Source organism: Oncorhynchus kisutch, linkage group LG17 (assembly GCF_002021735.2).
Source record: "Oncorhynchus kisutch isolate 150728-3 linkage group LG17, Okis_V2, whole genome shotgun sequence".
NCBI classification, from domain to species: Eukaryota; Metazoa; Chordata; class Actinopteri; order Salmoniformes; family Salmonidae; genus Oncorhynchus; species Oncorhynchus kisutch.
In genome coordinates this window covers 70,549,125-70,565,115 of record NC_034190.2, presented here as the reverse complement: position 1 = coordinate 70,565,115, position 15,991 = coordinate 70,549,125, and the positions used below count along the sequence as shown (strand labels likewise).

At 45.7% G+C, this 15,991-nt stretch overlaps 1 protein-coding gene across 2 annotated transcripts in view; it reads right to left on the bottom strand.

Moving 5' to 3' along the window:
• Positions 1–15,991, bottom strand: part of LOC109908219 (uncharacterized) — a 52,999-nt gene that overhangs the window by 16,556 nt on the left and 20,452 nt on the right. For both annotated transcript variants that reach the window (XM_020506780.2, XM_031794484.1), the window contains one exon: positions 981–1,109. In XM_020506780.2, the coding sequence (XP_020362369.1) occupies positions 981–1,109 (129 nt within the window). The remainder of the gene's footprint in view (positions 1–980; positions 1,110–15,991) is intronic.

Sequence of the window (15,991 nt, the reverse complement as noted above, 5' to 3'; positions counted from 1 at the left end):
AATGGGAACCTCCCCATCCAACCTGACAGAGCTTGAGAGATGCAGAGAAGAATGGGAAACTCCCCATCCAACCTGACAGAGCTTGAGAGATGCAGAGAAGAATGGGAACCTCCCCATCCAACCTGACAGAGCTTGAGAGATGCAGAGAAGAATGGGAACCTCCCCATCCAACCTGACAGAGCTTGAGAGATGCAGAGAAGAATGGGAACCTCCCCATCCAACCTGACAGAGCTTGAGAGATGCAGAGAAGAATGGGAACCTCCCCATCCAACCTGACAGAGCTTGAGAGATGCAGAGAAGAATGGGAACCTCCCCATCCAACCTGACAGAGCTTGAGAGATGCAGAGAAGAATGGGAACCTCCCCATCCAACCTGACAGAGCTTGAGAGATGCAGAGAAGAATGGGAAACTCCCCAAAGGTGTGGCAAGCTTTTAGCATCCTGCCTAAGAAGCCTGTCAACGCTGTGCTTCAACAAGGTACTAAGTAAAGGGTCTGAATACTTATGTAATTTGGGAGGAAGATTGTTGTTGGGGGTGGGTCGTGTTTGGTTTTATCAACAGTTTATCAACATAATTAGTATATAGTTCAGAATAACATTTAAAAAACTAGAGAGAAAAGGAAGAATAGAAATGAAAAGGACGATCAGTACTTTGGGTGTCGTCAGTGAGGGCTGGGACTCCTAAACCATCAGAGCAGGGTGATAGTTTGAACTGAACACTATAGCTCTGCTGGTGTTATAAATGTTATGAATGGGTGTGATGTAATTCACTTATAGATGAGTGACCGATGGCTAATGAAAAGGTACTACTGTTATACTGTACCTTACATTCAGTTGCCATGTAAGTTACTAATTGTCATTGTGTAATTAGGGCCAATCTCAAATCATGACGACCTGTTGTCATCTCCTGATCCTCCATATCATAACTACTGACTTCAGCTTTGATCTGGACTTTGGACAGGGATGTTATTAATGTCTTACTTCTGACTGTAGGGTTGGAGGGTGCATCTTCGAGTACTGATGTATTATCTTCAACAGAGCTGGGGGCATCTGTGATAAACGTATCAGGTGCAGCAGTGGAATCAGTGGGGTCAACTGCTTGAACGCCATCTGAGAGAGAGAAATGAAAAATAATCAATACAGTAGACCTGATACTGCCACACTGTTCAGAGCTTAATGCAACCTTACCTCGCATCCTTAATTCAACCTTACCCTGCAATGTTAGTGCAAGGCCTTTATATCCTGTAATGATTGTAAAGCATGTCAAACAATCAATGAAATGGACAATGCAAGACTGGTTTTGCTTCACATAGGCTAGAGTCAGAATTGTACTAACCCTTCCACTGTAGGGAGCGCTCAAACTTTATTTAGTGTTCCTGTCCTTTCAGACAGTAGCTCTGCACTCTCTATAAACAATATTCTAAAACACGCCTATGGTAAATTACTGTTGTAGCCCGGCTGTAGGTATCTAGAAGGCTAATCTGTGGGATGAGTTTTCGCGCATGAGTGGTGTGTTTGTGTGACTGTGGTTCGGGGGTGGAGGGCCCCTATGACCGACACCCTGTGCCCCAGCCCCCCCCTCCCCCCCCCCCCCAAGCCCCCTGACGATGAACCAATTCGGCCTGTTTTTTTCATTCACCCTAGATAATTAATGAAGTGTGTGTTACTGCCCACTCTACGGCCTGCACAAATAAACCCGCTCTCCAAAATCACGACCCCTGAATCTACACCAATCCTCTGGGAAAGATCACATTACTGAAGTCAGATCAGGTTGCCCTACAGGTAGTGCAACGGAAGACTAGATGTTGATAAAGTCAAGTGAAACTGTAAGAAATGTTTTATCCATGTGAGTTAATGGGGTCAATGATATATATTTATTATGTTTTGATGTTGTTATTGGACTCTACACTTGCTATATTGGATGTTCACTTGCTATATTGGATGTTCACTTGCTATTGGGGCCAGAGTGGACATTTTCAAAGATAACTGGTTGGGCAGATGTGCTACAGTGTTTGAGCTGGGATTCTAGAGCCCAGTATTCCCGGAGTCCAAACTCATTATCACCAAGGTTCCAGAATGCAGGCTAGGACTGGCCCTGCTACACAAGCGTTAATACCCCTCATCTGGGTTACACTGACACAAAGACTGACGTGATCCTTTTCTCTAACACAGCTTCAACGACCTATTGTCTCACTACTGTGTTTATCTCAGGGTGTATAAGTTGTCAAAGCAGGTTTACTGAGATATGGTGCAGTACATGAACATAACCACTGTTTTCTGTGCACTGGCTGAACGATGTAAACTCCTATGTCATGTAGTATTCAGATACTTATCTATGGTCATAACCCTAAAAGGTGCCAAAACAATGTTTGGCAAAATGCATTTAAAAATAATCTTTGTATGGCTAACTGTCACTGACTTTACAGTGCAAGTCAAGTTTCAACCATAGAAATAGTATGAATAGAATGTACTTGGAAACTCTAACCCTGGCAATTTGACTGGTAAACTCATGGGTACACTCGGAAAGGCTGCTTGGTATTGTTATGCAATCATTTGAGTGGTATTTTGGAATGTTCTATCAACTGATACTCAAGAGTTGATATTCACGTAATAATAAGGAATTCCCCTCGACCACGCCCAGAAATTGGGGAAAACAAACATTATTTCCAATTAACCCCCAGTAAAGACCCAGCATTGTTTTTTGTTATACAGAAATCACAAAACATGCCGATAAGCTGCTGTGTTGTTCAATGTACATGCTCCCACATAAAAATCCTGACCTACGCTTCCTAATGCTCCCACATAGGGAAATAGAACCTGTGAGAAGAGCCCTGAAAATGTTGATAATTTGAACGTGGAGCACAGGGCTTAACATGTCTCTCAAGGAGGCTAAAAAGAAATTTTGGCTTGGAAAGTTGAATATTTGTAGGAGTCTGGTAATTGGTTAAGGGAGGAAGATTGGAGGGAAAGAGAGGGAAGGTTGAAAAGACTGAGGGAGGTGAAGGTTTGAATATGTTGAAGCTAGCAATAACAAGGGAGAGGATATGTCCAGGAAGATTGGTGTCAAGTTGAAACAGAGTGAACTGGACGCTAGTTCGAGTTCTGGAGGTGAAACGGAAGGGGTAGAAGCTGTCGTGAGGAGCTCGTTGTACGAACCTTGCATTGATGAGCATGATGAGCATGGTCATGATGAAGATAGGTTTAATCCAGAAGGAGTGACATCTTTGGAGAAAATGGATCCTTGCCTTTTGGCAGATCCATTTGTGGTTTCAGGGTGGGGGAGAAAGGAGTTGGGTGCAGTTGAATCAGGGAAGGTAACCTGTACTGGACCTGTGATATTCGTTTGTGTTTCTTCTGACCAGAGGGAGCAGGCGCTCCGTGTCACACAACTTGGGTCAAGATCTGTTTCTTGCTTTGCTCATAGGAACAGGGCACAGTAAAAGGAGTGATTTATGGTGTAGCGTCAAGGTGGAGCAATTGAAGTTTCTTGGTGTTTGTAATGCCCAACGTTTGGTGTGACTCAGACCTGGTGGTGAGCGTGATGAAACAGAGGAGTGAGTCACTGTCAATCTTTTTAAGTCAGTCTTTACCCAACAAGGTCATGTTAGGATATACAGTGAAAGTATTCAGAGCCCTTGACTTTTTCCAAATGTTGTTACGTTACAGCCTTATTTTAAAATGTATTAAATTGAACATTTTCCTCATTAATCTACACAGAATACCCCATGACCAAGAAAAAACAGGTTTAGAAACTTTTGAAAATGTATAAAATAATAAAAGCAGAAATGCCTTAAGTATTATATAAGTATTCAGACCCTTTGCTATGAGACCTGAAATTGAGGTCAGATGCATCCTGTTTCTATTGATCATCCTTGAGATGTTTCTACAATTTGTTTGGAGTCCACTTGTGGTATATTCAATTGCAGCAACACCCATCCAACCGGACAGAGCTTGAGAGAATTTGCAGATAAGAATGGGAGAAACTCCCCAAATACAGGTGTGCCAAGCTTTTAGCATTATACCTAAGACTCAGTACTGTCATCACTGCCAAAGTTGCTTTAACAATGAAACTTACTAACTATAAGTTCTACCTATATAAATGTGATGTTTCCGTTTTCATTTTATAAAACATTTCCAAAAATCTGTTTTTGCTTTGTTATTATGGGGTATTGTGTGTTAATTACAAAAAAACGATCTAATCTTTTAGAATAAAGCTGTAACATAACAAAATGTGGAAAAAGTCGAGGGGTCTAAACGACCACTGTAATGTTCAATCCACTAACTTGTTGTGGCTGTATTTAACGTTGGTTTGTGTTGCTGGTTTTGGCTAGCTTATAATGTTCCAGTAGGTAGCTAGCCTAGCACTCATTCATGTGGCTGATAGCACCGTCATGGAAAGGGACATGAGGGAAGCCCTACAATATAACTTTTTTCTAAGTAGTGAAAACGATTGGGAGAAGGCAATGTTGAAACGTCATCTTTAGACATGTTGGACTTTTCTTACAATGTAGTTGACTAAAATACGCAGGTGAGAATTGCGTTTGAAAAAGATAACGTTTTTGCTGTGAACCGTGAACAGGTTGTTTTCGCCGCAAATGCGTTCCGTGAGAGGTTAGTTCCACTCCACACCTTCCACGTCGTGCATTATTTTCCAGAGAATGCACTGCCCCTCGTTGATTATACTTTTTTATACCACAGCTTTAAAATTAATTATTGCAGATAGAAATGAGACGACATTCACTGAAGTGGCTAGCAAGTTCACGATCTAGATATCTACAGCAGTTGCCTTGGTAACCAAACAGACATGCTTTTTTCCCCCCCCAGATCAAAGTTTATTTGGTTCTTAAAACTTAAAACGTCTTAAAACGTCCCATTTCGACAACTTCCGGTGAAATTGCAGAGCGCCAAATTTAAATTAAATTACTATAAATATTAAACTTTCATGAAATCACAAGTGCAATACATAACAATAAAGCTTAACTTGTTGTTAATCCAGCCGCCGTGCCAGATTTCAAAAAGGCTTTACGGCGAAAGCAAACCATTGGATTATCTGAGGACAGCTCCCAGCACACAAATGCATAACAAATCATTTTCAACCAGGGAGTTGCGACACGAAAGTCAGAAATAGCGATATAATATATGCCTTGCCTTTGAAGATCTTCTTCTGTTGGCACTCCAAAAGGTCCTAGTTACATTACAAATGGACCTTTTGTTCGATAAAGTCCTTCGTTATAGCCATAAAAACTCAGTTTAGCTGGCGCGCTTCAGTCAATAATCCACTCGGTTTCCCTCCTTCAAAATGCATTCAAAATGAATCCCAAACATTACCAATAAACTTATCCAAATAAGTCAATCAACATTTATAATCAAACCTTAGGTACCATAATACACAAATAAACAATACAATTTAAGAAGGAGAATCGTTATTGTCTTTACCTGAGAAAAATACCAAAGAACACGCTCTCATTCAAGCGCTCTCATTCAAGCGCTCTCATTCACGTGCTTGGAAACACTACAGCCAAAATGGGAGCCACCTAGAAAAACTACAATTTCTGGCTCATATTTCCAAAAACCAGCCTGAAACTCTTTCTAAAGATTGTTGACATCTAGAGGAAGCCCTAGAAACTGCTTTTTGAAATCAGTGGTAGGAAATCAGTGGTAGGATTGAAATCAGTGGTAGGATGATTTTTTTTGGGGGGGGGTATGGTTTGTCCTCTGGGTTTTGCCTGCCATTTCAGTTCTGTTATACTCACAGACATTATTGTAACAGTTTTTAGAAACTTTAGAGTGTTTTCTATCCAAATCTACCAATTATATTTATATCCTAGCTTCTGGGCCTGAGTAGCAGGCAGCTTACTTTGGGCACTCTTTTCATCCGGACGTCAAAATACAGCCCCCTATCCCAAAAAATGTTAAGCCTGGTTGCAACAGATGAGTGGTAAATACTGTAGTTTGTGACCATGGAAAAGAGACAGGTTGCTGTTTACCTCATGATGCAGTCATGAAAAACTAGTTTTATGACTTTTGTGTCATGTTCAGTCAGTAGAAACAAACAAAATCCCACTGTGAAACCAGTGAACATGAACGTAAGCATACTCTATTACAATATATCTATGATACTCCAAGTATGCAAACAGTCATTACTGTGAGACATGCAGGCATTGGGAGAAGATGTGCCTAAAGGAGATTTTCCCCAATCTACACAGACAAGAGATCATCATTTGTCTTCTACGCTATGACCTCTGTAACATGGGGTTGGATTTTAGAATGCACTGCCATGTCAAATTCTTTGCTCTCTAGAGATGTAATCCACTCTGTGAATCTGCAAGTCCCTAATTTTCAGCACCTGGATTTGATGTGTTAGTTGTCTGCTCGAGTTTTCACAGCTCCAGCTCCCAGCCTCCTATCAGTGGGAATGTGTTCAGTTTAGCGACCTCTCCAAACAGACATGCTTGCCAAAGTATTATGCTAGCTTGCTATTATGAAAATTGAATTCAACAATGCCAATAATGTTTTCAATTCGACTTTTACTTTCAAAAGCAGATTAAAAATAGAACATGTAAGAATGAACTTCATAGCCATTGAATTATACCACGCAATTAGGGAAATATTGCATGCTCTAGAATGCCCTTCAAGCCAATCCGAAATGAGTATTCAACAATGCCATGGTATAATTAAGCAATAAGGCAATAGGGGGTGTGGTGTATGGCCAATATACCACGACTAAGGGCTGTTCTTATGCAAAACGTATTGCAGAGTGCTTGGACACAACCCTTAGCTGTAGTATATTGGCCATGTACCACAAACACTCAAGGTGCCTTATTGCTATTATAAACTGGTTACCAGCGTAATTAGAGCAGTAAAAATAAATATTCTGTCATACCCATGGTATAAGGTCTGATATACCATGGCTGTCAGCCAATCAGCATTCAGGGCTCAAACCACCCAGTTTGTAATATCTAAAACCAACTGGGACTATGCTGGATTGCCATTGTAATGTAGAATTGTTCATTCATATTATGTTAACTGTAAGTATTCTTTTGTAATGTCAGTTGACTCAACAAATCACAGCACAGATTGAAGGGTACACTGCTTTTACTTCCACTCTTACTCAAAATGGCTGCCAGCCCACCCATTATGCCATCATTGACTTGAATGGAGACGCCCTTTCTATTTATTCTATTTCTATGGTTTAAACACTGCCTGATGTGGAAACAAATGTGGTTTGCAAAGCCCTATAACTGGAACAATTATCTCCCCAACGCTACGGCATAATCACGACGCTCATGAGCACACCACAACACATTATTTATCAAATCACCACAAACCATCCACCCATTCTAGTGGATGTTAGCTTCCTTTTTCTTCTATTGTGATGATGCATTTTAAATTTTAACATACTGCAAACCACAGATGAGAGGATGTTAGCCAACCTCTTTTTAAGGATGAACGCACAGCCAACGTCTTTGTATGGATGTTAGCTAGCAAGCAATATTAACAAGTTTGAAGCGTTACCTCAATATTTCCAATGATTAATAGCTGCCAAGTGGCCACCATGATAGTGTGTCTCCAGAGCTGCACACTAAGTCCTGTAAAATGTGCTACACTTCCCTCCTGCAGTGCACTTTATCTTGACAGCAAGTGGCAGCGCCAACCAAGGCATTCGACATCATGCAGAGCACGTCATATATTTTAATTGGCTTAGCTGGGCATAATTCCTCAATGTTTACGTGTTATTAAAAGACCCTAGCTAACTCACTTTGGCCCTGAGATGACACGTTTATTGATACAGTAATTGTGAATAAGAATGCACAGCTAAACTTCCAAGATCTAGCAATCAAACCCCCCTACCCCATCGCTCACCTCATATGTAGGCCTTCTCATGTTGACACCTTCTTACTCACATGTTCTTCTCACTCACATGTTCAAGATGTAAACACGTATTTTCATGGCTGCAAACATACTGTACTGTACACATGTCCTTGAATGCACTAACGAAATACAAATGTATGGTCTTGCAATGAGATGCTTACAGAATGTCTCTGTTCTGATTGTTGGACCTCTCTCTCTACTCCAGCAGGTTATACAGTCAAGTGCTTCCTTGGGCAGTGATAATAGGAGGGCAAAAGCTGTTTATGGCGTGACACTTTTTAACTCTGATGGTATTAATCATGCTATTAATGTGCTCCCCTGTCTACACACAAATCCAACCTGGCCTACCTCTGCATAGCATCACCCCTAGCCTGGGCAGCATGACGGTGGTTTACACTTTATGTGATGCTTTACACACACACACACACACACACACACACACACACACACACACACACACACACACACACACACACACACACACACACACACACACACACACACACACACACACACACACACACACACACACACACAGAGAGCTGAGCTGAGTGAGAAATCTCAACCACCCCCCCAGCAAAGCCAATCCCCTCTGTTATCCCTCACTACACTACCGTGTCAGGCCACCACACGAGCCTGCTTTCAGCCCAAACACACGCCCATGCTCCACACAGTGGCTTCTTTCCTCCAGGAGTGTTTTGGGTGCTTTGGAGCATGGAGGCTGGGCACCAGTCAAATACAGCTCCTACCCTGTATGAGGCCTCAGTACCCTAAGTCTTCCCCAGCCAATGCTACTCTGGGTGTTTTAGCCTGTATCACATTGTGGTGGGGAGGCACGACCGCCATAGGCCACTAAATCATGGGCTGCAGTGTGGATGGGATGTGACGGGCCTGGTAGTGTGTGACAGCTGAAATGCTGCTTCTATAGCCTGGCTGTGGTTGGACCCATCAACAGCACATGATACCATAGTAAGTAGTAACGTTCTATGACCAAATGAGAAGACAACCCATAGAATTACATATAGAATCTATATAGAATCGTGATTTAATAGGATCTCTGTGGGACAGCCACAGACCTAACTGACACGCTACAGAGATGTGGGTAATTCTGTTGGGTTGATGAATGGAGAGGAGATGGTTGACTTCATGGTTATATTTTCTGAGGGGTGCTGGTTATAATCCCTGGGTGAGGTCACTGACTTGACATACTATAGAAAGTCACACTGTACATATATCAAGTATCTACACATCCATAAATAAGTGCTATTCCTGGAAGTATGTTATGTATTTCACGACTGTACGCAGTCATTTTTAAATCGAGAGTTCCAGGAAAGTCACAAGGAGTAAATATTATTTGTAAATCTCAGGTCATCCTAACGATGAGCTACCACTCAATGTAGGTACATAGGCTATTCTCCTCTAAAACACCCCTGTTGGAGCTGACAACACTGAAAATCCCCTGTTGGAGCTGACAACACTGAAACTCCCCTGTTGGAGCTGACAACACTAAAACTCCCCTATTGGAGCTGATACGATACTGAAACCCCTGATGGAGCTTTCAACACTGAAACACACCTGTTGGAGCTGACAAAACTGAAAATCACATGTTGTAGCTGACACAACACTGAAACTCCCATGATGGAGCTGACAACACTGAAACTCCCCTGTTGGAGCTGACAACAGTGAAACTCCCCTGTTGGAGCTGACACGACCCTAAAACTCCCCTGATGGAGCTGACAACACTGAAACTCCCCTGTTGGAGATGACAACAGTTAAACTCCCCTGTTGGAGCTGACACGACACTAAAACTCCCCTGTTGGAGCTGACAAAACTGAAAATCCCCTGTTGGAGCTGACAAAACTGAAAATCCCCTGTTGGAGCTGACACAAACAAATGAAACTCCCCTGTTGTAGCTGACAACACTGAAACTCCCCCGTTGGAGTTGAAATGACGATGAAACTCCCATGTTTGGAGCTGACACGGTGCTGGAACTCCCCAGTGTGAGCTGACACGGCGCTGAAACTCCCCATTGTGAACCTACACGGAGCTGAAACTCCCCAGTGTGAACCTACACGGAGCTGAAACTCCCCAGTGTGAGCTTACACGGAGCTGAAACTCCCCAGTGTGAACCTACACAGAGCTGAAACTCCCCAGTGTGAACCTACACGGAGCTGAAACTCCCCAGTGTGAACCTACACGGAGCTGAAACTCCCCAGTGTGAACCTACACGGAGCTGAAACTCCCCAGTGTGAACCTACACGGAGCTGAAACTCCCCAGTGTGAACCTACACGAAGCTGAAACTCCCCAGTGTGAGCTGACACGACGCTGAAACGCCCCTGTTGGAGCTGACACGGCGCTGAAACGCCCCAGTGTGAGCTGACACGAGACTGTAACTCCTCTGTTGGAGCTGACACGACACTGAAACTCCTCTGTTGGAGCTGACACTACACTGAAACTTCCATGTTGGAGCTGACACGACACTGAATCTCCCCTGTTGGAGCTGACACGACACTGAAACTCCCCTGTTGGAGCTGACACGAGACTGTAACTCCTCTGTTGGAGCTGACACGACACTGAAACTCCCCTGTTGGAGCTGACACGAGACTGTAAATCCTCTGTTGGAGCTGACACGACACTGAAACTCCCCTGTTGGAGCTGACACGACACTGAAACTCCCCTGTTGGAGCTGACACGAGACTGTAACTCCCCTGTTGGAGCTGACACGACACTGAAACTCCCCTGTTGAAGCTGACACGACACTGAAACTCCCCTGTTGGAGCTGACACGAGACTGTAACTCCTCTGTTGGAGCTGACACGAGACTGTAACTCCTCTGTTGGAGCTGACACGAGACTGTAACTCCTCTGTTGGAGCTGACATGAGACTGAAACTCCTCCGTTGGAGCTGACACGAGACTTTAACTCCTCTGTTGGAGCTGACATGACACTGATACTCCCCTGTTGGAGCTGACACGAGACTCTAACTCCTCTGTTGGAGCTGACACGAGACTGTAACTCTTCTGTTGGAGCTGACACGAGACTCTAACTCCTCTGTTGGAGCTGACACAGAGACTGTAACTCCTCTGTTGGAGCTGACACGAGACTGTAACTCCTCTGTTGGGGCTGACACGAGAATGTAACTCCTCTGTTGGAGCTGACATTACACTGATACTCCCATGTTGGAGCTGACACAAGACTGTAACTCCCCTGTTTGAGCAAATACGACACTGAATCTCTCCTGTTTGAGCTGACACAATCCTGAAACTCGCCTGTTGGAGCTGACACAGCGCTGATACTCCCCTGATGGAGCTGACAACACTGTAACTCTTCTGTTGGAGCTGACACGAGACTCTAACTCCTCTGTTGGAGCTGACACGAGACTGTAACTCCTCTGTTGGGGCTGACACGAGAATGTAACTCCTCTGTTGGAGCTGACATTACACTGATACTCCCATGTTGGAGCTGACACAAGACTGTAACTCCCCTGTTTGAGCAAATACGACACTGAATCTCTCCTGTTTGAGCTGACACAATCCTGAAACTCGCCTGTTGGAGCTGACACGAGACTGTAACTCCTCTGTTGGAGCTGACACGAGACTGTAACTCCTCTGTTGGAGCTGACACGAGACTGTAACTCCTCTGTTGGAGCTGACATGAGACTGTAACTCCCCTGTTGGAGCTGACACGAGACTCTAATTCCTCTGTTGGAGCTGACACGAGACTGTAACTCCTCTGTTGGAGCTGACATGACACTGATACTCCCCTGTTGGAGCTGACACGAGACTCTAACTCCTCTGTTGGAGCTGACATGACACTGATACTCCCCTGTTGGAGCTGACACGACACTGAAACTCCCCTGTTGGAGCTGACACGAGACTGTAACTCCCCTGTTGGAGCTGACACGACACTGAAACTCCCCTGTTGGAGCTGACACGACACTGAAACTCCCCTGTTGGAGCTGACACGAGACTGTAACTCCTCTGTTGGAGCTGACACGAGACTGTAACTCCTCTGTTGGAGCTGACATGACACTGATACTCCCCTGTTGGAGCTGACACGACACTGAAACTCCCCTGTTGGAGCTGACAAGACACTGAAACTCCCCTGTTGGAGCTGACACGACACTGAAACTCCCCTGTTGGAGCTGACACTACACTGAAACTCCCCTGTTGGAGCTGACACGAGACTGTAACTCCTCTGTTGGAGCTGACACGAGACTGTAACTCCTCTGTTGGAGCTGACACGAGACTGTAACTCCTCTGTTGGAGCTGACACGAGACTGTAACTCCTCTGTTGGAGCTGACACGAGACTGTAACTCCTCTGTTGGAGCTGACACGAGACTCTAACTCCTCTGTTGGAGCTGACACGAGACTGTAACTCCTCTGTTGGAGCTGACATGAGACTGAAACTCCTCTGTTGGAGCTGACACGAGACTGTAACTCCTCTGTTGGAGCTGACATGACACTGATACTCCCCTGTTGGAGCTGACACGAGACTCTAACTCCTCTGTTGGAGCTGACACGAGACTGTAACTCTTCTGTTGGAGCTGACACGAGACTCTAACTCCTCTGTTGGAGCTGACACGAGACTGTAACTCCTCTGTTGGAGCTGACACGAGACTGTAACTCCTCTGTTGGGGCTGACATTACACTGATACTCCCATGTTGGAGCTGACACAAGACTGTAACTCCCCTGTTTGAGCAAATACGACACTGAATCTCTCCTGTTTGAGCTGACACAATCCTGAAACTCGCCTGTTGGAGCTGACACGACACTGAAACTCCCCTGTTGGAGCTGACACGAGACTGTAACTCCTCTGTTGGAGCTGACACGAGACTGTAACTCCTCTGTTGGAGCTGACACGAGACTGTAACTCCTCTGTTGGAGTTGACATGAGACTGTAACTCCCCTGTTGGAGCTGACACGAGACTCTAATTCCTCTGTTGGAGCTGACACGAGACTGTAACTCCTCTGTTGGAGCTGACATGACACTGATACTCCCCTGTTGGAGCTGACATGAGACTGTAACTCCTCTGTTGTAGCTGACATGACACTGATACTCCCCTGTTGGAGCTGACACGAGACGCTAACTCCTCTGTTGGAGCTGACACGAGACTGTAACTCTTCTGTTGGAGCTGACACGAGACTGTAACTCCTCTGTTGGAGCTGACACGAGACTGTAACTCCTCTGTTGGAGCTGACACGACACTGAATCTCTCCTGTTTGAGCTGACACAATCCTGAAACTCGCCTGTTGGAGCTGACACGACAATGAAACTCCCCTGTTGGAGCTGACACGACACTGAAACTCCCCTTTTGGAGCTGACACGAGACTGTAACTCCTCTGTTGGAGCTGACACGAGACTGTAACTCCTCTGTTGGAGCTGACACGAGACTGTAACTCCTCTGTTGGAGCTGACACGAGACTGTAACTCCTCTGTTGGAGCTGACATGACACTGATACTCCCCTGTTGGAGCTGACACGAGACTGTAACTCCCCTGTTGGAGCTGACACGAGACTCTAACTCCTCTGTTGGAGCTGACACAAGACTGTAACTCCCCTGTTAGAGCTGACACGACAATGAAACTCCCCAATGATAGCTGACACTGCGCTGAAACTACCCAGTGTGAGCTGACACAGCGCTGAAACTCCCGTGTTGGAGTTGACACGACACTGAAACTCCCCTGTTGGAGCTGACACTACACTGAAACTTCCATGTTGGAGCTGACACGACACTGAATCTCCCCTGTTGGAGCTGACACGACACTGAAACTCCCCTGTTGGAGCTGACACGAGACTGTAACTCCTCTGTTGGAGCTGACACGACACTGAAACTCCCCTGTTGGAGCTGACACGAGACTGTAAATCCTCTGTTGGAGCTGACACGACACTGAAACTCCCCTGTTGGAGCTGACACGACACTGAAACTCCCCTGTTGGAGCTGACACGAGACTGTAACTCCCCTGTTGGAGCTGACACGACACTGAAACTCCCCTGTTGAAGCTGACACGACACTGAAACTCCCCTGTTGGAGCTGACACGAGACTGTAACTCCTCTGTTGGAGCTGACACGAGACTGTAACTCCTCTGTTGGAGCTGACACGAGACTGTAACTCCTCTGTTGGAGCTGACATGAGACTGAAACTCCTCCGTTGGAGCTGACACGAGACTTTAACTCCTCTGTTGGAGCTGACATGACACTGATACTCCCCTGTTGGAGCTGACACGAGACTCTAACTCCTCTGTTGGAGCTGACACGAGACTGTAACTCTTCTGTTGGAGCTGACACGAGACTCTAACTCCTCTGTTGGAGCTGACACAGAGACTGTAACTCCTCTGTTGGAGCTGACACGAGACTGTAACTCCTCTGTTGGGGCTGACACGAGAATGTAACTCCTCTGTTGGAGCTGACATTACACTGATACTCCCATGTTGGAGCTGACACAAGACTGTAACTCCCCTGTTTGAGCAAATACGACACTGAATCTCTCCTGTTTGAGCTGACACAATCCTGAAACTCGCCTGTTGGAGCTGACACAGCGCTGATACTCCCCTGATGGAGCTGACAACACTGTAACTCTTCTGTTGGAGCTGACACGAGACTCTAACTCCTCTGTTGGAGCTGACACGAGACTGTAACTCCTCTGTTGGGGCTGACACGAGAATGTAACTCCTCTGTTGGAGCTGACATTACACTGATACTCCCATGTTGGAGCTGACACAAGACTGTAACTCCCCTGTTTGAGCAAATACGACACTGAATCTCTCCTGTTTGAGCTGACACAATCCTGAAACTCGCCTGTTGGAGCTGACACGAGACTGTAACTCCTCTGTTGGAGCTGACACGAGACTGTAACTCCTCTGTTGGAGCTGACACGAGACTGTAACTCCTCTGTTGGAGCTGACATGAGACTGTAACTCCCCTGTTGGAGCTGACACGAGACTCTAATTCCTCTGTTGGAGCTGACACGAGACTGTAACTCCTCTGTTGGAGCTGACATGACACTAACTCCCTGTTGGAGCTGACACGAGACTCTAACTCCTCTGTTGGAGCTGACATGACACTGTACTCCCTGTTGGAGCTGACACGACACTGAAACTCCCCTGTTGGAGCTGACACGAGACTGTAACTCCCCTGTTGGAGCTGACACGACACTGAAACTCCCCTGTTGACACGACACTCTCCCCTGTTGGAGCTGACACGAGACTGAACTCCTCTGTTGGAGCTGACACGAGACTGTAACTCCTCTGTTGGAGCTGACATGACACTGATACTCCCCTGTTGGAGCTGACACGACACTGAAGTTGGAGCTGACACGAGACTGTAACTCCCTGTTGGAGCTGACATGAAACTCCCTGTTGGAGCTGACACTGAGACTGACACTAACTCTCCTGACTGAGACTGTAACTCCTTCCCTGTTGGAGCTGACACGAGACTCTAACTCTCTGTTGGATACTCCCCTGTTGGAGCTGACACGACACTGAACTCCCCTGTTGGAGCTGACACGACACTGAAACTCCCCTGTTGGAGCTGACACGACACTGAACTCCCCTGTTGGAGCTGACACGAGACTGTAAACTCCTCTGTTGGAGCTGACACGAGACTGTAACTCCTCTGTTGGAGCTGACATGACACTGATAACTCCCCTGTTGGAGCTGACACGACACTGAAACTCCCCTGTTGGAGCTGACAAGACACTGAAACTCCCCTGTTGGAGCTGACACGACACTGAAACTCCCCTGTTGGAGCTGACACTACACTGAACTCCCCTGTTGGAGCTGACACGAGACTGTAACTCCTCTGTTGGAGCTGACACGAGACTGTAACTCCTCTGTTGGAGCTGACACGAGACTGTAACTCCTCTGTTGGAGCTGACACGAGACTGTAACTCCTCTGTTGGAGCTGACACGAGACTGTAACTCCTCTGTTGGAGCTGACACGAGACTCTAACTCCTCTGTTGGAGCTGACACGAGACTGTAACTCCTCTGTTGGAGCTGACATGAGACTGAAACTCCTCTGTTGGAGCTGACACGAGACTGTAACTCCTCTGTTGGAGCTGACATGACACTGATACTCCCCTGTTGGAGCTGACACGAGACTGTAACTCCTCTGTTGGAG